General features: G+C 44.8%; 1 protein-coding gene across 1 annotated transcript in view; it reads left to right on the top strand.

The window, feature by feature from the left end:
• Nucleotides 1-24,704, top strand: part of CAMSAP3 (calmodulin regulated spectrin associated protein family member 3) — a 272,719-nt gene that overhangs the window by 187,854 nt on the left and 60,161 nt on the right. The window contains exons 8-9 of the mRNA XM_030197560.1: nucleotides 4,031-4,076; nucleotides 23,466-23,545. Coding sequence (XP_030053420.1) covers nucleotides 4,031-4,076; nucleotides 23,466-23,545 — 126 coding nt within the window. The remainder of the gene's footprint in view (nucleotides 1-4,030; nucleotides 4,077-23,465; nucleotides 23,546-24,704) is intronic.

The following is a 24,704-nucleotide window of genomic DNA, read 5'->3' as shown; positions in this document are numbered from 1 at the left end:
GTGGCCAAACAGGTCACAAGTACCTAGAAAGAGCCCAAAAGAATGAACAGATTTTATGCTGCTTATCTCAGGGATAAGCAGTAGATTTTGTCAAGTACATGTTAATAGTGTTGTATGAGCTTTTCTTTTAGGAACTCGTGCAAACCTTTTTTTTAAACCCTGCTAAGCAAACTGCTTTTACCAAATTCTCTGGCAATGAATTTTAGTTTAATTACATGTTGAGGGAAGAAATATCGTGTAGAGGGACACCACACCCAGGGCCTCTGGTCTGCTCAGGAAAGATCACCATTTTCTAGAGCTAATGGTGATCTGGGACCTAAAGGCTTTCAAAGACTAGCTGTTCCAATGAAATCACAGATGCGTTTTATGTGACGACGTAGGGAGGAACAAGAAGGTACCTCCTATATTGCGAGATTTAGGATGTGGAACTCTTGTTATTTCACACAAGATGACCACCGGCCACATACCTGGCAGTGGAGGACACTCTCCTAACAAGTTTTGCAATTATAAGAGTGAACCATTCATTTAATTGTTTATGTAAGCCACTTTGAACCTGAGTTACTCTAGGGCTAATGTGGGGTAAAAATATCATAAATGAACACAGGACAGAAGGGTAGCTAATAAGATGTTCTGTGAATGGAGAACACCCTCGATTGAAGTTCTTGTGTTTCTCCTGATCAGGAAGCTTTCTCAGTTTTGTTTGAGTCTAAGGACACATAGCAAATTAGTTCAGATGCGTTTCTTCCAGATTGGGTAAAGGGCTTCCTGTATGGAGCCCTCAAGTTTCCTGGTGGCGAAGGATCAAAGAACTATGAGATTCCTAGCTTCTTATTGGCTTAGGCAGATCTGATGTGTTATCTGAAAAGAGAATGAAACTGCTAAATTGCTACAAAAGGGGGAGTGTTATAGCTGAATAAAATTGCTGGATGTTGATTGAGACATCCAGGCTGTGGTGTAATCCTGAGCTAGGGAGATATTGGACTCTTTACAAGGAGAACTGTTTTGGCAACTGATAATGGAGTCCATATGGTAGGGGATGATACTGGGACTTATGTAAAAATGGGCCTCTTGTCAACAAAAACTTGCCTGTTTGCTCTTGGCATTCAGTTTTTTTTTTTTTTTTCCCCCTTTTTTTGTTAGAGGCAAACGAAAGTGTATTAGGGTATGGCAAATACAGGTCTAGAGTAAGTAACTGTCATAAGTACATAAGTGTTGCCATACTGGGACAGACTGAAGGTCCATCAAGCCCAGCATCCTGTTTCCAGTAGTGGCCAATCCAGGTCACACCTCCCTGGCCCCTGAGCTCACTAGCTATTGATAATAAACTGTTGATAATAAACATTCAGAGCTTCTGGAAAAATAGCGATTTATTTTATTATAGCAGATAAATAATATAAATCATGAATCAAATTTCTACAAACAGTTCCATATAAGTCCTATCTTAGATAAACAAAAACCAGAACCAAATATTCTATAGTAACATATAATTACTTCATTAGACTCGCACTTAGAGACTCTATCCTCTGATCTCTGGAGTTTACAAAACCAAGTCATACGACCTGTGTGTGCCAACACTGCAGCCAAGAATGTCTCTGGTCCCACAAAGGTGACTGGAACATGGCTCCCACTGGCTTGGTATTAGTCAGTGAGCACAGGTGCCGGAATAAGCAAAAGAGCAGATATGCGGAGAAGTAAAATGTCAAATGATATCTTTAACTACAGGCAGGCTACTAAGAAGGCAGCTCATATTTCATATGCCCTTTAGTGTTTGAGGCAAACGGGGCCGGCTGAAGCGATAATGGAGCCCTAAGCCAACTTGCTTTGGTGACTCTCTCCACTGCATTGCTTCTGGCCCGCCCCCCCCGGCATCTTTCCCCACAGGTCCTGTCTCTTTCTCACCTCCTCTGTTCCCCCCCCCCCCCCAATGGTCCTGTAAAGATTACCTTGGTTGCCTGTGGCAGCATAACAGGCTGCCTTCGGCCAACCCCTGGGCCTTCTCTTTGCCACTTCTTGCCCACAGGAAATTGCATCAGAGCAGGCAGGACACAGTAGAGGGAAGACCCAGAGACTGGCTGAAGGCAGCCTGTCGTGCTGCTGCTGCTAGTGATGGATGTAAACTTTCAGGACCATGGGGGAATGAGAGGGGTGAAGGAGCAGTGTTGGTGACTTGTGGAGAGAGAAGGGGAGACCAGAATGGGTGGGGGCGGGAGAAAAGGTTTAACCTGTAAACCGTATGAGGTAAGAGGCTGGATACTTTGGCACCCTTAATCGCTAGTGCCCTTGGCCAGAGTCTCACCTGGTCCAATGGTTAAGCCGACCCTGTAGGCAAATGCTTGTAGGAATAAATACATGACCAGATGCTAAAGTAGCAGTGCAACTTGTCATCCAAATCAGAATGCATAAGAATGATAAAAGAGAGCAAACAAGAACAAGCCCAATTTGTTCTGCAAAGTCAGTTAGTAAATTTGCAGCATCAGTGTTTACCCAAACTTTTGTAAATAGTCTTTGTTTGGCTCTGCAGAATTGATCTGCTCCAGTACCACCAGTCAGGACGGTATTCTCCATGTAGTCTTCAGATGCAACCGATGTATGCAGAAAGTCTCCAAGCTGGCTGGAATAACATAAAAAATGTCTGTTCTTCCAAACGAGAAACTAGCTGAATTTTTCTGGTTTCAGGGTGGATGAGGAAACGTAGTCCTTGGTCCTCTATACATTTAAGTGGCTTGATACAACTGTAGTGTAATAATCCATGGTTCAGTAGAGAAGCTATATTGTGCTCAGGCCTTACATACAGACAAAATTGCTGTCTAGCCTACGTCCTCTAGTCAGAATTCCATAGGGCTTTGCAGTGCATGTTTATTCAGGTTGGGTTCTGCAATGTACATAAAATGGTGGTATAGGCCATATGCCCTGCAGAACCTCTAGCAAGGAATTCCTACTTGTGAGGACTGAATATTTTGTTTGTCTTCAAATAAAACAAGGTGACCTAGCTATACCATGGTTCTCAGAGGGCATCAGTCACACAACCTGGTTATTCTCCTGGGCTTTCCTGGATTATATTTCTATTTTTTATAACAGTTTAGTGAACCTTATTTAATTCTCTCCCACTTTGTGTTTTCCTTTTTTGGTTGCATCACAGAAAGGTGGTATATCCAAATGCATTACCCCCTTATTGCTAGGTAGCTACATTTGGTCATCAGCCAGGACTTTTGTAAAAAATGGATTGTGTTAATTCACCTTCCCTACCTAATGTTTTTTTTTCCACTTGATCCCCATTGTCTTTGTTTTTGTCTAATTTAATATTAGATTTTATCATTAATCTTTACGTCCATTTTACATTGATTCGTTGTACACATGCAAATCACAGTATAACAAATGTTCAAATAAATAAATAAACCCTCTTAGTTCCCCTAGAAGTTGACTTCTCCTAGTAGCTATATACAGAACTGACGTGGCCCAATATAACAGCAGTGTGGGCAAACCTCGCAGATGCACACTACACCACACTACAAAGCTTTTAGTGCTTTTTCTCTGGTCTAGGCTCTGTTGGATACAGTCTCCTATGTGTGAGGACTGATATCCTCTTGTCCTTGGAGAACACCTGTCAGAGTTAAGCAACTGTGCATTCACTGTTTTAAGTAAATATGAAAGGTTGGATGTCTATGGAGGAAGGGGGGAGGGGAAGAGAGAGTAGGTTTAGATCTTATTTGTCAGTGATAGTGAGAGCTTTTTTTTTTTTTTTGCCATATGTTGTTACAACTAGGACAAATGTGGTTTGTGTGTATTTTGTTCTGAAAATATATCCGCGATGGAGGAAGGTTTCTGGAAGGTATTAAAGGTAAGAAAAAAATTCCTAAGGACTGAATAGAGCCTTTGTGTGTACAAGGGAAGGTTATAGGGAACTGCACAGGGTACAAAGTCATTACCTTCCTCTAACTGGAGCAGAGACATGATGAAAGGGACTGGGAGAAGAAAAGGCAGATGATGGTGCAGAGTATTTGTGTATCCTGATATAATTACTTTCTTTCAGAATCTCCTGGGATGAACAACTCCCCATCCCCTCTCAGTGGCAACAGGTGAGTCCCTCTGACCTTCTCCCTTGTTTTCTTTGCAGACAATAGTAACAGCAGTGATCACCACCAGCCAGGGCAGTATCATTATTGATCTTCCTCTATCCCACCACCACCTTCCTGTTTCTCCCCTCAATCAAACAACACTTTAAGACAATGTTTCTCAAAACAGCCTCAGGATACACCTAGTCAGTCAGATTATCCAGATATTCACAGTGAATATGCAAGAGATGGCTTTGCATATATTAGAGGTAATGCATCCAAATTTATCTCACATATATTCATTGTGGATATCCTGAAAACCTGACTGACTGGGTGTGTCCTGGGGACTGGCTTGAAAAACCCCTGCTATAAAACCTTTATTTTTATACTGTTCCTTTTTCCGTTAAACTCATGTTCCCTCCATTTCAGTTTTAAGGAGATGTTGGCATTTTTTAAGTTGTTTTTTTTTTTAAAGCATTTTCTGCTTATATTGACTTTGGAGGGAGGTGGTATTGATCATCATGTGGATATCACACTTGTTCACATAAAGCAAGAATATAACATGGACAACTGACAAAGGGAAAATAATTGCCTTCCCCCATCCTGCTACTTTTTGTCTTTGGCTTTTCTCTCTTAAACCATCTTCCATCTATCCCTGATGAATGTAGCCTGTCCTTTCTTTCCTGCCTTTTGTTTTTCCTTTCTCTTGCAAGTGTAGGCAGGGCTGTTGATATAGGTGAGTAAGTCAGATTCACAACCAGACCACCATGCTGATAAGTACCAGAAGATAACAAATGAGTAGGGCAAGCTTTCCATTACGATGCCCCACTTCTCTACCCTTCAGCCCTTAGATTTGTCCACACCTTCTTCAAACTGGCCAGTAACAGCCCAGCTTTCCCCATACAGACTGGGCATGGTAGCTGTGCCAGTCTGGAGAGAGCAGGCATAGAACCTGTTGGTGGGATGGGATCTCGCCCCCTGTGTCAGGTGTACCATGTCATCTGGTTATTGTCCTGAATGTAGGCTCTTCTTTTGCCTGTTTTGTCTGCTGTTGACTTTTTAATGGAGATTTTTGGCTTTAACCTGCTAAGACTTTATACACAAAGGGCCTTTTCATGAGAAAAGGAGTTGGCTGTTAATATTTGACTGTGATGTTCCTCAGAATAGTGCAGAAGGGGGTGGGGAAGCGAGACAAAAAGCACAGTTTGCCCTATTTCCTGTTCGTGTTGAGGTACTTCCCTCTTGACATTCCTTTATTACTGAATATGTTTTAACAGCATTTCTCCGAGGACAAGCAGGCTGCTTGTTCTCACTGATAGGTGACGTCCACGGCAGCCCCTACAATCGGAAAACTTTACTAGCAAAGGCCTTTGCTAGTCCTCGCGCGCCGATGCGCACCGCGCATGCACGGCCGTCTTCCCGCCCAAACCGGCTCATGTTCGTCAGTCTTCTTTTGTCCGCGCTCGGGACGGTCGTGTTTTGCGCCGTTTCGCGCCCCTCAAGTTGACCCTAACGCGCCTTCGCGTTTATGCTCTAGGAAAAAAAAAAAAAATTAGAAGACCTTTATGGTCTTTTCCCTTTTCCCGTGTTCCCAGCTTTTGTCCTGCTAAGTTTCCTTTCGTTTTCGGGGTAGGCCTTTTTGAGGCCTCGGTTCGGGTTTTTTTCTCTCCCTATTTTTGGTGCCTTTACCTCCAGTATGAGTTTTGATTTCGCCAGCGTGATTTTTCCGCCCATGTCATCGAAGTCTCCCAGCAGCTTCAAGAAGTGCACCCAGTGCGCCTGGGTAATCTCGTTCACTGATAGGCACGCGTCATGTCTTCAGTGTCTGGGGGCTGGGCACCGCCCGCAGGCCTGTAGTCTTTGCGCCCTTTTACAGAAGAGGACTCAGGTAGCGAGATTGGCCCAGTGGAACGTGTTGTTCTCGGGCTCTTTGTCGGCAACAGCACCGGGGGTATCGAGTGCATCGACGTCGACAGCTTCAAGACCTTCGACCTCGGCATCGACTGCATCGAGGCATCGACGCTCTGCATCGTCGGTACCGAGACATCGAAAGGCTGCGTCGGCGTCGGTGGTACCGGGACCTCCACTAGTGCTGATGTCGTCGGATGGTGGTGCTTCGACTGGAGTGCAGGTGAGGGTTGTCCATTCCCCTGCTGGTGGCGGTGAGCCTTCGGGTGGGTCTCCCCCTACCCTGAGGGCTCCTGCGGTACAGCCCCCCCGAGACCGACCTTCTTCGGCCTCGGCCCCGAGGAAGCGACGGCTGGATTCTACGTCCTCGTCGGTACTGGGAAGTTCCGGTGACATGCTTCGTTTGAAAAAGTCAAAGAAGCATTGACACCAGTCTCCTTCCCGCATCGGTACCGAGAGCTCTGGGTCGCCGAGGGAGTCGGCACCCAGTAGGCATTGGCACCGGGAGGACCGCTCACCCTCTGTTCAGGAGGTGTCGATGCGCTTCGCCTTGGACAGCCCGGAACTGCCTCCACGCCCGGAACAGACTCTGACTTCGACGCCTGCATCGGCTTCCATGTCTTTCTCCACAGCCGCTCTGCACGAGAGTCTTTGGGCCGTTCTCCCAGAGATCCTGGGAGAGCTGTTGCGCCCTTCCCCTCCGGTACCGGGGGTGCTTGCGCCACCGGTACCGTCGAGTGAGGCACTGGCTGGCCCCTTGCCCGGGGTGAGGTCTCCGCCATCGGTGCCGCTTGCGGTACCGACTGCGGTCGCCTCCCAGGAAGGCTCCCTGACGACATCGGCGGAGGGAGCTTCGCCGGTGCGGGCGAGGGAGTCTACCTCTCGACGCTCCCACCGTGGCCGTGTTTCCACGGAGTCAAGTCGGGCACGGCTTCAGACACAGGTTCATGATTTTGTGTCTGATACCGATGGTGAGGCCTCGTGGGAAGAGGAGGAGGACATCAGATATTTATCTGACTAGGAGTCTGATGGCATTCCTTCGGATCCCACTCCCTCCCCTGAAAGGCATCTTTCTCCTCCCGAGAGTCTGTCTTTTGCGGCCTTTGTCCGGGAGAGGTCTATGGCCATCCCCTTCCCGGTGGTTGTGGAGGACGAGCCCAGGGCTGAAATGTTTGAGCTCCTGGACTATCCTTCTCCACCTAAGGAAGCGTCCACAGTACCCATGCATCATGTCCTAAAAAAGACATTGCTGGCGAACTGGACCAAGCCTCTAAGTAATCCCCACATTCCCAAGAAGATCAAGTCCTAGTACCGGATCCATGGGGACCCAGAGCTGATGCGCACTCAGTTGCCTCACGACTCTGGTGTGGTGGATCTGGCCCTAAAGAAGGCTAAGAGTTCTAGGGAGCATGCTTCGGCGCCCCCGGGCAAGGACTCTAGAACCTTAGACTCCTTTGGGAGGAAGGCCTACCATTCTTCTATGCTCGTGGCCAAAATCCAGTCTTACCAACTCTACCCGAGCATACACATGTGGAACAATGTGCGGCAGTTGGCGGGCTTGGTGGACAAGCTCCCTCCTGAGCAAGCCAAGCCATTTCAGGAGGTGGTCAGGCAGCTGAAGGCGTGCAGAAAATTCCTGGCCAGAGGGGTATATGATACCTTGGATGTCGCGTCCAGGGCCGCTGCTCAAGGTGTGGTGATGCGCAGACTCTCATGGCTGCGTGCCTCCGACCTGGAGAATAGGATCCAGCAGCAGATTGCGGACTCCCCTTGCCGAGCGGACAATATTTTTGGAGAGAAAGTCGAACAGGTGGTAGAGCAGCTCCACCAGCGGGATACCGCTTTCGACAAGTTCTCCCGCCGGCAGCCTTCAGCATCTACCTCCTCAGGTAGACGTTTTTATGGGGGAAGGAAGACTGTTCCCTACTCTTCTGGTAAGCGTAGGTACAATCCTCCTTCTCGACAGCCTGCGGCCCAGGCTAAGCCCTAGCGCGCTAGCTCTCGTCAGCAGCGTGCGCCTCAGCAAGGCCCCACGGCTCCCCAGCAAAAGCAGGGGGCGAGCTTTTGACTGGCTCCAGCAGAGCATAGCCGACATCAACGTGTCAGTGCCGGGAGATCTGCCGGTCGGGGGGAGGTTGAAAGTTTTTCACCAAAGGTGGCCTCTCATAACCTCCGACCGTTGGGTTCTTCAAATAGTTCGGCAAGGATACACCCTCAATTTGGCCTCCAAACCTCCAAATTGCCCACCGGGAGCTCAATCCTACAGCTTCCAGCACAAGCAGGTACTTGCAGAGGAACTCTCCGCCCTTCTCAGCGCCAATGCGGTCGAGCCCGTGCCATCCGGGCAAGAAGGGCTGGGATTCCATTCCAGGTACTTCCTTGTGGAAAAGAAAACAGGGGGGATGCGTCCCATCCTAGACCTAAGGGCCCTGAACAAATATCTGGTCAAGGAAAAGTTCAGGATGCTTTCCCTGGGCACCCTTCTTCCCATGATTCAGGAAAACGACTGGCTATGCTCTCTGGACTTGAAGGACGCCTACACGCACATCCCGATACTGCCAGCTCACAGACAGTATCTGCAATTTCAGCTGGGCACACGTCACTTCCAGTACTGTGTGCTACCCTTTGGGCTCGCCTCTGCGCCCAGAGTGTTCACGAAGTGCTTGGCTGTAGTAGCAGCGGCGCTTCGCAGGCTGGGAGTACACGTGTTCCCCTATCTCGACGATTGGCTGGTGAAGAACACATCCGAGGCAGGAGCTCTACAGTCTATGCAGATGACTATTCGCCTCCTGGAGCTACTGGGGTTTGTGATAAATTATCCAAAGTCCCATCTTCTCCCAGTACAGAGACTCGAATTCATAGGAGCTCTGCTGGATTCTCGGACGGCTCGTGCCTATCTCCTAGAGACGAGAGCCAACAACTTGTTGTCCCTCGTCTCGCGGGTACGAGCGTCCCAGCAGATTACAGCTCGGCAGATGTTGAGATTGCTGGGCCACATGGCCTCCACAGTTCATGTGACTCCCATGGCCCGCCTTCACATGCGATCTGCTCAATGGACCCTAGCTTCCCAGTGGTTTCAGGCTGCTGGGAATCTAGAAGACGTGATCCACCTGTCCACGAGTTTTCTCAAATCCCTGTATTGGTGGACGATTTGGTCCAATTTGACTCTGGGACGTCCTTTCCAAATTCCTCAGCCACAAAAGGTGCTGACTACGGATGCGTCTCTCCTGGGATGGGGAGCTCATGTCGATGGGCTTCACACCCAGGGAAGCTGGTCCCTCCAGGAACGCGATCTGCAGATCAATCTCCTGGAGTTACGAGCGGTCTGGAACGCTCTGAAGGCTTTCAGAGATCGGCTGTCCCACCAAATTATCCAAATTCAGACAGACAACCAGGTTGCCATGTATTACATCAACAAGCAGGGGGGCACCGGATCTCGCCCCCTGTGTCAGGAAGCCGTCAGCATGTGGCTCTGGGCTCGCCGTCACGGCATGGTGCTCCAAGCCACATATCTGGCAGGCATAAATAACAGTCTGGCCGACAGACTGAGCAGGATTATGCAACCTCACGAGTGGTCGCTCAACTTCCGAGTAGTGCGCCAGATCTTCCAGGTGTGGGGCACCCCCTTGGTAGATCTATTTGCATCTCGAGCCAACCACAAGGTCCCTCAGTTCTGTTCCAGACTTCAGGCCCCCGGCAGACTGGCATCGGATGCCTTCCTCCTGGACTGGGGGGAAGGTCTGCTGTATGCTTATCCTCCCATACCTCTGGTGGGGAAGACTTTGTTGAAACTCAAGCAAGACCGAGGCACCATGATTCTGATTGCTCCCTTTTGGCCGCGTCAGATCTGGTTCCCTCTTCTTCTGGAGTTGTCCTCCGAAGAACCGTGGAGATTGGAGTGTTTTCGACCCTCATCACACAGGACGAAGGGGCGCTTCTGCATCCCAACCTCCGGTCTCTGGCTCTCACGGCCTGGACGTTGAGAGCGTAGACTTTGCCTCTTTGGGTCTGTCAGAGGGTGTCTCCCACATCTTGCTTGCTTCCAGGAAAGATTCCACTAAGAGGAGTTACTTCTTTCTATGGAGGAGGTTTGCCGTCTGGTATGACAGCAAGGCCCTAGATCCTCGCTCTTGTCCTACACAGACCCTGCTTGAATACCTTCTGCAATTGTCTGAGTCTGGTCTCAAGACCAACTCTGTAAGGGTTCACCTTACTGCAATCAGTGCATACCATTACCGTGTGGAAGGTAAGCCGATCTCAGGACAGCCTTTAGTTGTTCGCTTCATGAGAGGTTTGCTTTTTTCAAAGCCCCCCGTCAAACCTCCTACAGTGTCATGGGATCTCAATGTCGTTCTCACCCAGCTGATGAAACCTCCCTTTGAGCCACTGAACTCCTGCCATCTGAAGTACTTGACCTGGAAGGTCATTTTCTTGGTGGCAGTTACTTCAGCTCGTAGAGTCAGTGAGCTTCAGGCCCTGGTAGCCCAGGCCCCTTACACCAAATTTCATCATAACAGAGTAGTCCTCCGCACTCACCCTAAGTTCTTGCCAAAGGTAGTGTCGGAGTTCCATCTGAACCAGTCAATTGTCTTGCCAACATTTTTTCCCCGTCCTCATTCCTGCCCTGCTGAACGTCAGCTGCACACATTGGACTGCAAAAGAGCATTGGCCTTCTATCTGGAGCGGACACAGCCCAACAGACAGTCCGCCCAATTGTTTTCTTTTGATCCCAACAGGAGGGGAGTGGCTGTGGGGAAACGCACCATATCCAATTGGCTAGCAGATTGCATTTCCTTCACTTACGCCCAGGCTGGGCTGGCTCTTGAGGGTCATGTCACGGCTCATAATGTTAGAGCCATGGCAGCGTCAGTGGCCCACTTGAAGTCAGCCACTATTGAAGAGATCTGCAAAGCTGCGACGTGGTCATCTGTCCACACATTCACATCTCATTACTGCCTGCAGCAGGATACCCGACGCGACAGTCGGTTCGGGCAGTCAGTGCTTCAGAATCTGTTCGGGGTTTAGAATCCAACTCCACCCCCCTAGGCCCATGTTTGTTCTGTTCCAGGCTACACTCTCAGTTAGTTGGATAAGTTGTTAGGTCAATCTCAGTTCTGTCCTCGCCGTTGCGAGGCCCAATTGACCATGTTTGTTGTTTTGAGTGAGCCTGGGGGCTAGGGATACCCCATCAGTGAGAACAAGCAGCTTGCTTGTCCTCGGAGAAAGCGAATGCTACATACCTGTAGAAGGTATTCTCCGAGGACAGCAGGCTGATTGTTCTCACAAACCCGCCCGCCTCCCCTTTGGAGTTGTGTCTTCCCTTGTCTTTGTCTTGCTACATACGGGACTGACAAACACGAGCCGGTTCGGGCGGGAAGACGGCCGCGCATGCGCGGTGCACATCGGCGCGCGAGGACTAGCAAAGGCCTTTGCTAGTAAAGTTTTCCGATTGGAGGGGCTGCCGTGGACGTCACCCATCAGTGAGAACAATCAGCCTGCTGTTCTCGGAGAATACCTTCTACAGGTATGTAGCATTCGCTTTTTTAATCCAACCCCATGATGAATGGGGGAAGAGAATATCTAACATTTGTCATAGTGTCATAAAGTACTAGGACAGGAATGGAAAATAAAGACCAAATCCATGATACAGCTACACCTTGAATAGTGTGCCGTTCTGGTCTCCCCATCTTAAGAAGGATGTAACAGAACTCAAAACAATTCAGAGAGGGGAAGCAGAACCATTTTGGCTATGGTTAGCACAGTGGCGTACCAAGGGGGGGCGGTGGAGGCGGTCCGCCCCGGGTGCCGCGGTGCACGCCTGTCGGCTGCGAGTTCGAATCGCTACACTAAATTCTCTCGTTCGCTGCACCTCCCTCCTTCTGCCCCGGAACAGGTTACTTCCTGTTCCGGGGCAGAGGGAGGGAGCTGCAGCGAACGAGAGAATTTAGCTTAGCGATTCGAACTCGCAGCCGACAGGCGCGCGCTGCGGCACCCCCCCCCCCTAGCGGCGTGCACCCAGGGGGGGGCGCATCGGCGATCCGCCCCGGGTGTCGTCGATGCTAGGAACGCCACTGGGTTAGCAACAATGCAGATTTCCCCAAAATTGAAGTCCTATTCTTTGTTGGCAGGCACTGGGAGAACTGGGTGCTGCTACCTCAGTTAAGGTTAGTTAAGTACTTGGCAGAAACCCAGATAGCAAGATTCCATGCTACTAATCCCAGGATAAGTAGTGGCTTCCCCATGTCTGTCTCAGTAGCAGACTCTGGACTTGTCCTCCAGAAACTTGTCCAAACCTTTTTTTTTTTTTTTTTTTTTTTAATCCAGATACGCTAACCACTTACCACATCCTCCAGCAAAGAGCTCCAGAGCTTAACTATTCATTAAGTGAAAAATATTTCCTTCTATTTGTTTTAAAGGTTCTTCATTGAGTGTCCCTAGTCTTTGTTCTTTTTTAAAAGAGTGAAAAAATTGATTCACTTCTACTCATTCTACACCACTCAGGATTTTGTAGACCTCAATCATATCTCCTATCGGCCATCTCTTTTCCAAACTGAAAAGCCCTAACCCCTTTGTCTTTTCCTCCTGTGAGAGGAGTTTCCAGCATTCTGGAAACAAAGCCATGCTGTTTCCTTAACTTCAGATCCATTACAGCAGCAGTTTAGCTTTTGGTGTGTTTTGAGTCAATGGGGTATGGATCAGTTAAATTGTTACTGAATGAATGTGTAATTGTACTTTTATATGCTTAAGCCGCAGTGATTGACTTTATCCAGATTAGCAAAAATTAAACCACCTAGCTAGCCAGTGTTCTGAGTGAGGTGAATCTCCCCCCCTCCCTATTCCTTAACCAGAGCTCTGAGGGGGCCCATCTTTGGGGGGGGGGGGGGGGGGGGGGGGGGGGGGGGAAGGGGCATCTCATCAATTGCCTCAAGCATCAGATTTCCTTGAGCCATGGGTATCTAGCTGAAGGGTCGCCTAGAGCCTCAGCTGCTCTTGGAAAGGCCCTCATTGATTCCCTAAAAAGCAATCAGTAAATCTATGTATAGTACCATGTTGGAGAGAATTAATACAGGGAAGAATTTCTTGCTTGGATGAAAGCTCTTTACAAGAAGTCAACAGTGGCAGTATTGGCCAATGGAATAGATTCTACTGTATTTCCTTTGCAGATAGGCAGAAGGCAGGGATACGCCTAGCTCCACTGCTGTTTCTGCCCTCTAAGAACCCTTTGCTTGCAATGTGTAGCAGAATGGGGAATATAGCATCTGTTGCAAAAGGAAAACTAAAGAAGTAGGTATTTGTATGGATAAACTGCTAACATCTGTATCGCTACTACTAGAAGAAGTAGATGAACTTTAAAAGATATATGGATTTAAAATCATTGTTGAGAAGTCCTTAGCAATGGGGCTAGGAATGTAGGCAGGGGACTTGTAAAATAAAGTCCCTTTTCAGATAGTCATGCAGAAAGTAAAAGTAATGTGTTTAGAGATTTATGAAGAAACATAAAAATTGTAAAAGTTGAATTACATATTCAGTTAACTGAATGTGTTAGATGAATTAGACAAGTGGAGTATGCTAACTTTTGAGGTGGCTGGGCAGGATATCAACAATTTAAAATGACTGTTCTGCCTACAATATTGTACTTCTTTATACTGCTCCCAATTAACATTCCAAACTAATTACAATAGCACAGTAAGTGATGGCAGATAAAGATCAGCACGGTCCATCTAGTCTGCCCAACAACGTGGCCAGAGCTGTGCCACTCTGTACAGTCACCTATGCCAACATGATAGTCTTGGTTATAACCACATATCATACTACTACTACTTAACATTTCTAGAGCGCTACTAGGGTTACGCAGCGCTGTACAATTTAACAAAGAGAGACAGTCCCTGCTCAAAGAGCTTACAATCTAATAGACAAGTGAACGGTCGGTCCGATAGGGGCAGTCAAATTGGGGCAGTCTGGATTCACTGAACGGTAAGGGTTAGGTGCCGAACGCAGCATTGAACAGGTGGGCTTTAAGCAAAGACTTGAAGACGGGCAGGGAGGGGGCTTGGCGTAAGAGCTCAGGAAGGTTATCATCCCCAAGTATTGCTGACAGTATTCAGCTTACCAGTCAAGATGTCTTCTCCTCCCCACTGAGCTGCACATCACCCTCACTCATAGCACGTGACAAAGTGGAGTTGCTGAAGCTTCACCTTTCTTGTGCCATTTGTGGGACACAGACCGTAGAAGTCTGTCCAGCATCAGCCTCTTGCCCGAGACAACCCCTCAAAAGCCATCCTCTGTCCCATGCATTTTTGAATTCACTCACCATTTTTGACTCTACCACCTCTCCTGGAAGGGCTTTCCAGGCATCTGCTACCCTCTCTGTGAAAAGTATTTCCTGATGTTACTCCCAAGTCTACCACTCTGCAACCTCCATTCATGTCCTCTGGTTCTACATCCTCTGGAAGATGTTTGTTTGAATATTAATACCTTTCACATACTTAAAATGTCTGTATCATTTAACCTCTCTCTCTACTTTTCTGTAGCATATACATATTCAAGTCCTGCGGTAGCTACACGTGTTCTAGAAGGGAAAAGATCTAGGTTTTGATAGGATATTTAGTGCCTTTGATGAAGGAGGCTGGGTGGCATACCCGTATTTCAAAATATTATGAAGCTGCAGTCCGAAGGGCAATGAAATGTAATGATTCATCAGTCCTAGAAATGAAATGGAGCAGAGCAAGAGGTTCTGGGACTACATTCCTTTTTTGACTTGAAGGAAAAACTTGACTAGGCTAGAGTGAGTAATCTTTTCTCAGTAATGGGGCACCCCTTTTATTATTTCCAATTCAATACAAGTTGAAAAGAATTATACACAAGTGACCAAAAATGTATATTTTGTCTGCGGACAAAATTCTCACAAAATTTAAGAGAGTGGCATGAAACGTGACATGGAGAAGACTGGTGAAAACATTTCACATTTGATATATTGCTCATTATAAAACTAAGTAGTTTACATAAAATCAAACAAGAGCATATTTAAAATGAAGCAGAAAAGAGAGCAGTTAACTTATTTTCTTGTATTGGATTATATTTAAAATATTATGTTGCCATACATCCGAGGGACCTGTCTCCAGATCCCTGCCTATCCCAACTAAAGAATCAAAATACAAATGTATGAGGGTTCAAATCTGAGATGCAGTAGTAGGGAATTACAGAGGATAGGGTCACACTAAATATTAACTGACGGATAGTGTCAAAACCTGTGATCCAAAAAGATGGAACTACCAATAAATGCTGTTTCAAACGTGACTTCATGGCTCTGGGACAGAGAATGAAGCAGTTAGTTGCACAGGCGGTGTTCTTATCGATCCTTCCAGTTGAGCATAAAGGCCAGACAATGGAAGCTCGCATCCTGGTGCTGAACATGTGGCTGCATGGATGGTGCCAACATGAGCGCTTCGGTTTCTTAGAACACAGGATGATTTTCCAAAAGCTACTGAGCAGAGATGATGTCCATCTATTAAAGAAGGGCCAAAGTGTCTTCAGTAATAAACTGGCTAATGTACTGAAGAGGGCTTTAAACTAAATTCGCTGGGGATTGGTGAGAAAAGATTCGGTGATTAATAACCCTCAGGAATATAAGACATCAAATACCTTTATAGATGTGGGGGGGAAAAGCAATATATCTGGAGAGCTTTGTATACAGATTTCTGGCTGTAATGGTAGAAGCTGACTTGAATTTAATGGCGTTCACAGAAAACAATGACTGGGATATAGTTATACCTGGCTATAATCTATTCAGGAAGAACAGTGTAAGAAAAAAAGGTAGATGAGTGGCATATGTTAAGAGTAGTATTAAAGTGACAGAATTGCAGGACATATGGGGTAAGGAAGAAGTACTGTGGGTTAATCTTTAAAGATGAAATGGAAAATGTATTTATATTGGGGTGATATACAGGCGGCTTTCACGGAAGAAATGGAAAGAGATTTAATTGAAGACATTCACAAAATAGCTAGGAAAGGAGAAGTACTACTGATAAAGTGATTTTAATATGCCAGACATCGATTGGGGCGTCCCTGCTCTGTGGGGTTGTCTAGAACAGTGGTTCCCAAGTTCAGTCCTGGTGTACCCCTTGCTAGTTAAGTTTTCTGGATATTCACAATGAATGTGTATGAAAGAAATTTGCATATAATGGAGGCAGTGTATGCAAATCAAATTATGTAAGTACATAAGTGTTTCTTTTTCAAGCAACAGGTGTCAATCCAAGTTACAAGTAAAGATCCCAAAACGGTACAATACATTTTATGCTGCTTATCCTAAAAATAAGCAGTGAATTTTCCCCAAGTCCATCTTAAATAATGGCTTATGGACTTTTCTTTTAGGAAGCCATCCAACCCTTTTTCTAACCCCACTAAGCTAACTGCTTTTACCATATTCTCTGGCAACAAATTCCAGAGTTTAATTACACATTGAGTGAAGAAATATTTTCTCCGATTTGTTTTAAATTTACTAATTTGTAGCTTAGTTTCATGCCCCCCAGTCCTAGTATTTTTGGAAAGAATAAACAAGTGATTCATGTCTACCCATTCCACTCCGCTCGTTACTTTATAGCCCTCTATCATCTCTCCCCTCAGCCGTCTTTTCTCCAAGCTGAAGAGCCCTAGCCGCTTTAGCCTTACCTCATAGGGATGTCATCCCATCCCTTTTATCATCTTCATTTCCCTTCTCTGTACCTTTGCTAATTCCACTCTATCTTTTTTGAGATGTTGTGACCAGAATTGCACATATTATTCAAATTGCGGTCGCACCATGGAGCGATACAAAGGCATTATAACGTTCTCTTTTTGTTTTTTATGCCTTTCCAAATAATATCTAACATTTTATTTGCTGTCTTAGTCACCACCACACATTGAGCAGAGGGTTTCAACGTATCATCAATGATGACATCTAGATCCCTTTCCTGGTTGGTGACTCTTAATATGGAACCTTGAATCACGTAACTATAGTTCGGGTTCCTCCTTCCTAAATGCAACACTTTGCATTTGCTCACATTAAATGTCATTTGCCATTTGGTTGCCCAGTCTCCCAGTCTCGTAATTTTTCATAATCCTCTTGCGATTTAACAACTTTGAATAACTTTGTGTCATCAAAACTTTAATGACCTCACTAGTTACTCCCATCTCTAGATTATTTATAAATATGTTAAAAAGCAGTGGTCCCAGCACAGACCCCTGAGGAACTCCACTATCTACCCTTCTCCATTGAGAATACTGACTAACCCTACTCTGTTTTCTATCTTTAACTAATTTTTAATCCATAATAGAACTCTACCTCCTATCCCATGACTCTCCAGTTTCCTCTGAAGCCTTTCATAAGGTCCTCTTGTAATTATTCACAATCCTTTCATGATTTAACAACTTTGAATAGCTTTGTGTCATCAGCAAATATCAACCGACTCACCTTTATCCACATGTTCATTCACCCCTTCAAAGAAATTAATCCCCTTCTTTTTTCTCTAATTGTCGAACTGCTTTAGCCTTAAGGTCCTGTGAGATGCAGTGGGCTTGTTTTTATTGTTGTATTGTTTAACTGTCTCTGCTTTTCCTTGTTTATATTGTAATTTTCTTAGACACATTGTATTCTGTTGTAAGTTTGAAATTTTAATATATATGAATCACTTTGATGGCATTGCCCTAAGTGAACAATCAAATACATGCAACATTGAACCTTAATCAAAGGCCAAAGATTCAGTTAATTTAGAAGCAAATAGGATATTTATAACAGGATGGAAATTGTTTGTCATTACTAAGGCTGCAGTTTTTATTCACGGGATAAATATATGAAGACTTCCAGAAAGAGGGAACTACTCCATGCTGAAAATGGAGAGATAAACACGAACAGAAGGAAAAAACTCCACTGAGGGAAAGCACCAGGCATCAAACAGTAGAGGAGAAAAAGGAACCTCTGGCAGATGGTGTCCAGGAAAAATCTTTATTAAACAACAATAACAATAATGGGTCCCCTTTATTAATGAATACTGTTGTTTAATTAAAGATTTTTCCTGGACACCATCTGCCAGAGGTTCCTTTTTCTCTTCTACTATTTGATGCCTGAAAATGGAGAAAGAACATAGGTAAGATACGGCATCAAGAGTCCCTAAAAAATTTTTTAAGTAAACATGAAGAGAGAGGGTCATGGGGTGCAGTTGTTGGTCTCAGATGTTGAAGACCTGTAAAACTGCAAAGAAAGAGATAGGATAGAAAGTAGTCAAGGTTACTGCGTCGAACCTGTGGAGATGTCGTAGGAGGAGATGTAAAGAATCCAGATCCTTGTTGTAAAGATGGCATAGAAGGTACCTGTGTGATAGAAGTAACACAGGAACTCTGAGTTAAAATCTGGAGAGAGAATTTTTCTAGAAAACTAAGAAGCTAAATCCCTAGCTGTTAAATGTAAAGAGGCCAGTTCCAAAGAGGTGGAACTTCCAGTAATGTCATTAAAGGTGAAATAAAGTTTTTAAAGTATTGGGATCCCTAACTATGATTCAGAAAAATATTTCTTTGCTAAGGATTTTTTTTCATTTATACAAATAAGCCAGTGATTTAACAGCCACTGAAGAGTCACTTGAGTGTGACTGCCTACATTTATGTTCACGGCGGCGAAGTTGGGTGGCTAGAGTGGGTTTTAACAGCAACTCCAGTGGTTGGGAAGTAGGACAGGTGTGGGCAGACTTTTATGGTCTGTGCCCCAAAATTGGCATGAGAGATAAAGATAATGTATACCAGTATTTATTCATTCAGAGGTTCAACTCTGGCCAACTTGTTAGGCAGACTGGATAGACCATGCAGGTCTTTATCTGCTGACATTTACTGTGTTACTATGATCAAAGTTGTTTCTTTTTTACTATATAAGGAGACCCTCGACTGAATAGGGGCATGTTTATCAAGAAAGGTAGTAAGCGTTGTTCCAGAGAACTGATCTGATAGAAGTTGGAATTCACGAGTCCTCAGGAGAGAGAACCTGCACATTCCTAAAAGATTTGTTAATTATGGGATAAGAATTAATTGAGACCAACAGTATAGGTGACAACTAACTAGGGAATGGGACTTGATTTACTGCCTTTCTGTGGTTTTTGCAACTACATTCAAAGCGGTTTACATATTATATACAGGTACTTATTTGTACCTGGGGAATTGGAGAGTTAAATGACTTGCCCAGAGTCACAAGGAGCTACAGTGGGAATTGAACCCAGTTCCCCAGCATCAAAGTCACTAGTAGTGATCAGACCATGGGAGTGGATGGGACAAATTTTTCAGTACCAAATAATATGGAAGAAAAAAATAGTGGCTAATGCATGACCAGCTGTTTGGATAGGAAATGTAATATACTGTTGTAGAGAGAAATCTTGAGTAAAGGCAATAAAATCTTTTACCTAAGAGGATAAGATGTACTAAACATAATTGCTTTTCAATTAACTTTTGGAACTCATAAAGGGAGTTCAGCAGATACTGGAAGGGGGATGGTGCAGTAAAAGAAAATCAATAGAGGGAGAAGAATGCAGATGGAACAAGATACATTCTGTCAGATGGTGGGACTGATGAGGGCAAACATGGAGGGATAATGGAGAAGAAAAGATAATTGCTAAACTTTCCCCCATTTTTTAAGTTCTGTTTTTATAAAAATAAAAATTAGTAGCAGGTATTTAAGAAGGCATGGGAAACTCACAAAGAGATCCATCCTTAAAATAAATGAAGGGAAAGGCAGAGATCAACTAGAATCTATGGCATTAAAACTTGGATTTAGGACAGTTGAATGGGCCTTTTATATTCTGTCTTTCAATCACATGAAAGTAGAAAGTGGAATACAATACAGTAACATTTCTTTTTTTTCCAGATGAATATTCAGCATAGATAATCTGAAAACCTAGATGTCTTTGTAGACATGTAGACTTGAGGCCTGGAATTAAAGGCCCACTTCCCCTGCTCAGAGTAGGATGATTATATGCTTTCAGGTCATCTTGGGTCAGTCTGAGCCCTTCCTCTGTTAAATACGGTATAAGCAAATAGGACTAACACAACATATCTCCATTGACCTTGGAGCTGTCTGGAAATCTCCAAACTTGCTCCTTGGGATTTCAACCTGGTTTATATTTCAGGATTACATTAATATTCATGACCTATACTTGCATATACAGTGCAATCTGCATAAGTGCAAGGGTCTGGGACCAAAGAAATGCATGCAGTTAACCGGAGCATGCACTTAACCATTGTGACCCAAAGAAGCTTGACATCTGATAAACATATGTACAGTACTGTTTATTATTATATGTACAGTATACAGTCGCCATTAACTGACGTTAGGCTTACTTGAAGTAATCAGTTTTAGTCCTCTGTACACTTATGGGTCTGTGAGTTCCATAGACTGTCTGCCAGACTGTAAAAACTGTCATAGCGCTGACATCCAGTGGCCTCCAGATAGGCCCGCACGGTGTTGAGACTCCCCAGCGCTCTTGCAAAAGTGACAGGAGGAAGTTCTTGAATTTCGTCAGCATGTGCCTCGCTGCTCATTTCATCATCTGTTTCATCAGCCGTTGTTGCCTGCATGTAGGCGCATATCTCAACATCAGTGCTGTCATCAGCTGTTTGTAGATCTTAATCAACAGCTACGTAGTGATGAAACTCCTCTTCAGTAACACCAGCTGGGATGTCAATAGCTTGTTCATCTGACACGTTTGCAACAGCTGCATCTGTTTCGCCCTTCTCCACATCCTTAACAAAGCTTGCCCACTTGTAGCAGTTCACAATGGTTGCCTGTGTAACATGATTCCAGGCTTCTTTCTGCATATGTAGGGAATCCAACAGTGATAGATTACAAGCCAGTTCAACAGCACGTTTATCCTTGCCAGTCTGGTCATCCTTAACGCTCATCAGACGACGTAGCACAAGAGCCCGATAATGTTGTTTGAAATTAGCTATTATGCCCTGATCCAAAGGTTGGATCAGAGAGGTAGTGTTTGGTGGCTGGAAGATCACCTTGACGTTAGACAGCGTGACATCATCCCTGTGTGCAGCACAATTATCACAAAGCAACAAAATCTAACACTTTTGTGCCTGCATTCTAGTGTCTAACTTCTTTAGCCACTGCTTCCAAATTTCCCCAGTCATCCATGAATTTGCTTTAGCCTCATATGACACAGGAAGTCGCTTAACATTCTTGAAGCAAGGGGGCTGTTTGCTCTTTCCAATGACGAGGGGTTCCAACTTCACTCCCATCCATATTGCAGCAAAGGAGGATCGTCAGTCGGTCCTTATGTTTTACCTCCAGTAGTTTTGGCATGTTTGAATGCAAGTGTTCCATCAGGAATCGCTCGCTAGTAGAGACCGTTTTCATCAGCATTGAAAATGTCACGAGGTGCAAACTCGTTCAAGATGGTGGGAAGAACTGAAACAACCCAATTTTCAGCACCAAAGTCGTCAGCGTCTTGTTTCTCACCATGCTGTTTCTTGAATTTTATGTTGTTCTCTCCTTCCATCTTTCCAACCATCCAACAGTGGCTTTGAATTCAGTTAGTCCAAGACTTTCAGCTAGCTGGTTAGCTTTCTCCATAAGCAGTGGACCGCTGACAGGAAACTGTTTGCTCCTGACTTGAGAGAACCACCGAAGAAGAGCATCTTCTACCTCCTCAGCTTTTCCCGCCCTTTTACGTTTCCTGTGTGGATTTGTATTGTTTTGTCAGTCTTCCAGAAGCTGATCTTTCTGCTTCAAGACACGTGAAATTTGACTGGGATTGACGCCATATTGTTTAGCAATAGATGCTTGACTTTGTTTTCTAATTTTTTAAGAACTTCTATTCCGTGTGCACGCTTATGCAGAGTCTTTCCTGTAGAGGAGCAGTCTTAAACCATGCATATAAGCGAATCTTGCACTTATCAGTGGCGCGCTAAACTGAACTTTGTCCCCATAGAAATTGATGGCGCCAAAAACTGGACCGAAGTACGGCATGCAGTTAAACAGAGCATGCGCTTATCCGACGTGCACTTAAATGGAGTGCAGTGTTTTTGCATGTTTTAGTAATGCTGAAAAGAAGGCTTTAGTTGAGGATCTTTGGGAATAGTTTGGAAATTGTTGGCCTAATCTCCACACCTTCTTCCAGAGAAAAAAACCACAGCAGCTAACACATTTCCAAATGGGAACAAACACGTGCTGATGACATAATTTTCCAGGATTTCAGTGATTTACCAGCTACATGTGACAGTTTGTGTTGTGCGTGTGACTGTGTGCTTTCACCAATGGGAGAGGATGTTGACCATAAAAACCAAAATATATAATGTCCCACACTAACAAAGGCACGAGCCCTTCAGTTAAGACAGTTCCAGCATAATAAACACACTCCCATGTCACCCAAAGTGAGGCACAATTTGTGCGTGTAAGTTATAGTATGCTATCACTTACACAATGTTAGTTATGCACATAAGTGCTAGTTTGGCACTAAGTGGTGTTCTTTATCCTTGATGTGCAAATCGCTTTGTGTGTAAATGTAAGGGGGAGTGCACAGTACACGGGTGGTTCCTGTATTTATGCATGTAACTTACAGAATACTGTTTCATGCCAAAAGTGTGACATTTAGGCGCATATATGTACCCTGCTATTGACGTGAAAGGGGGTGCGCCTAAATGGCACGTACCTGCTAACTTATGCTAGTATTCTATAATGAAATCTGGGCACCCAGTTGCTGTGTTAGAATTAGTGCTTATTTTGTTACATCTTGGTTATTTTCACTGGCTGCTAGAGCAGTACAGGGCTTGCCCCTAGTCAGTTGTGAATGCTGCTTCTCCTGTACACCTAGTATGAGTAAAATACATAGGGCCCGATATTCAGTCGGCGGGGCAGCACGTTTGCTGTCCACCTCTGGTGATAAGCCCTGATATTCAATGTCTAGTCATATCCATTGACTGGCATTGAATATCTGGGTTTATTTTGGCCACTAAAAAGTTAACCAGCTATGACGATATTCAGTGCTAGCCAGTTAACGTTTTAGTGGTCAAAGATAGGCCCGCTATTTAAGCAGCCTATTTTGACTGCTTGACATAGCCAGTTAGGTGCTGATATTCGCGCCTAACTGGCTATGTTGTACGATATAGCTGGTTAGTGGCCAACTGCTAACTGGGATATTCAGTGGGAGATAACCGGTTATTTCCTGCTGAATATCTGTGGTTAGGCGCTTAAATCCTATTTAACCAGCCAGGAGCAGTTCCTGGCCGATTAAATAGTTTTGAATATCGGGGGGATAATGGAGAACTGGAGCAAAGTCTTCTAATTAAAATCAAAGCACTGAACCTGTCGGTATATTTTAGGGGAGATCATTCTCTTTTTGAGATCTGATTTGGTTGGCTGATTATGTACAGGTCCTATCTGCCACCATCTACTATGTTACTATGATTGATCTTTCTGGAAACAGGAGGATCTTAATTACATTATGATTTAGTTGATATATCTTTTTTTTTTTTCCCTCTTACCAGCTGTGGATCTCCAGTGTTCACTTTCCAGCATCCTTTCCTCTCCAAGGGTCATTTGCAGTCCCCCCCGCAGCGATCTACAGGTGAGGGCTTTAATGATTAAACCAATGCTTTTAAAAGTCTTTATGGTTGTGACCTCATAATCACAGCCAATTAATACTGTGCAGAATAATGATGCTGTGGAGCACCTGCCTAGTCTGTGGCCCAAACATGGTTTTGTTGACTCCATTTGGGGGTCCTGACTCACAGTTTGGGAAACTCTGAATTAGGTGAATCCTTTCCACTGATCAGTGCATGTGAAGCTGTAATGTGTGATTCTTGCCATTGTCTCCAGTCCTCCTCCATTTACTACTGATCTCTCTTCCTTCAGGACTGGCACAAGATATTTTTCTGTCAGTACTGTGAGATGGGGTCCTATGAGCCCACTGAATAATCTACAGCATCAGAGCATGAGAACTATGCACCTTTGAGAGTCTTTTCTGTGGCAGCGCCTTCTGTGGTAGAGAGACTCTTTTGCAATTGGTGTATGAATTGTAGTTTTATGGGTCTCCCAGAAATCATACTTGGATCAAAATGTGTGTGTGTGTTTGACCATTGCTTTAGCTACTCTGACAGCCACATAGTTTGCCAAATAAGTGGTACTAGCCCTTCTCATCATGCTGATATTCTATATCCATCTTCTCATATGTCCTGGAATGAGGCTGCAAAGGGAAACTTCCGTTCAAGGATGTGCACTTCATCCAAATCGGATTCAAACCGCATTAACAGTTTAATACTTCCAAAACATCCAAGACTTAGGGGTTCTTCTGATTAGTAGCTGATTACTCTAATCCAGTGTTTCTTAAGCTACATGAAGTACCCTCCAGACAGTCTGGTTTTTGTGATACCCGCATTGAATATGTATCAGATAAATTTGCACAATAGTCCTGTGTATATGGTATACTTCAGGACCAACTTAACAAATGCTGTTTCTAATCTGTTTTAAATAGGAAGGATCATTTTAAAATATTTTACCCTTTCCCTGCAATATGGATCACCTAAAGGCTCCTCTGTTTCAGATCCTTAAGATGGAGCCGCTCCCTTCTAGAAGTGATCATCTGCTGCTGGCTTCAGGACACCATCTTGGCCACCCCTCACCTTTTGCCACTTTTATTGCACTTCTCTGAACATTATCTAGTATTATTGTATTCTTTTTGAAATTTGACTAGAATGGTACACAATACTCAAATGGGGTAATTTTTT

The sequence above is a fragment of the Microcaecilia unicolor genome, chromosome 3, assembly GCF_901765095.1.
Source record: "Microcaecilia unicolor chromosome 3, aMicUni1.1, whole genome shotgun sequence".
Taxonomy (NCBI): Eukaryota; Metazoa; Chordata; class Amphibia; order Gymnophiona; family Siphonopidae; genus Microcaecilia; species Microcaecilia unicolor.
The sequence above is the reverse complement of the archived record's forward strand: the minus strand, read 5'-3'. Positions and strand labels throughout refer to the sequence as shown.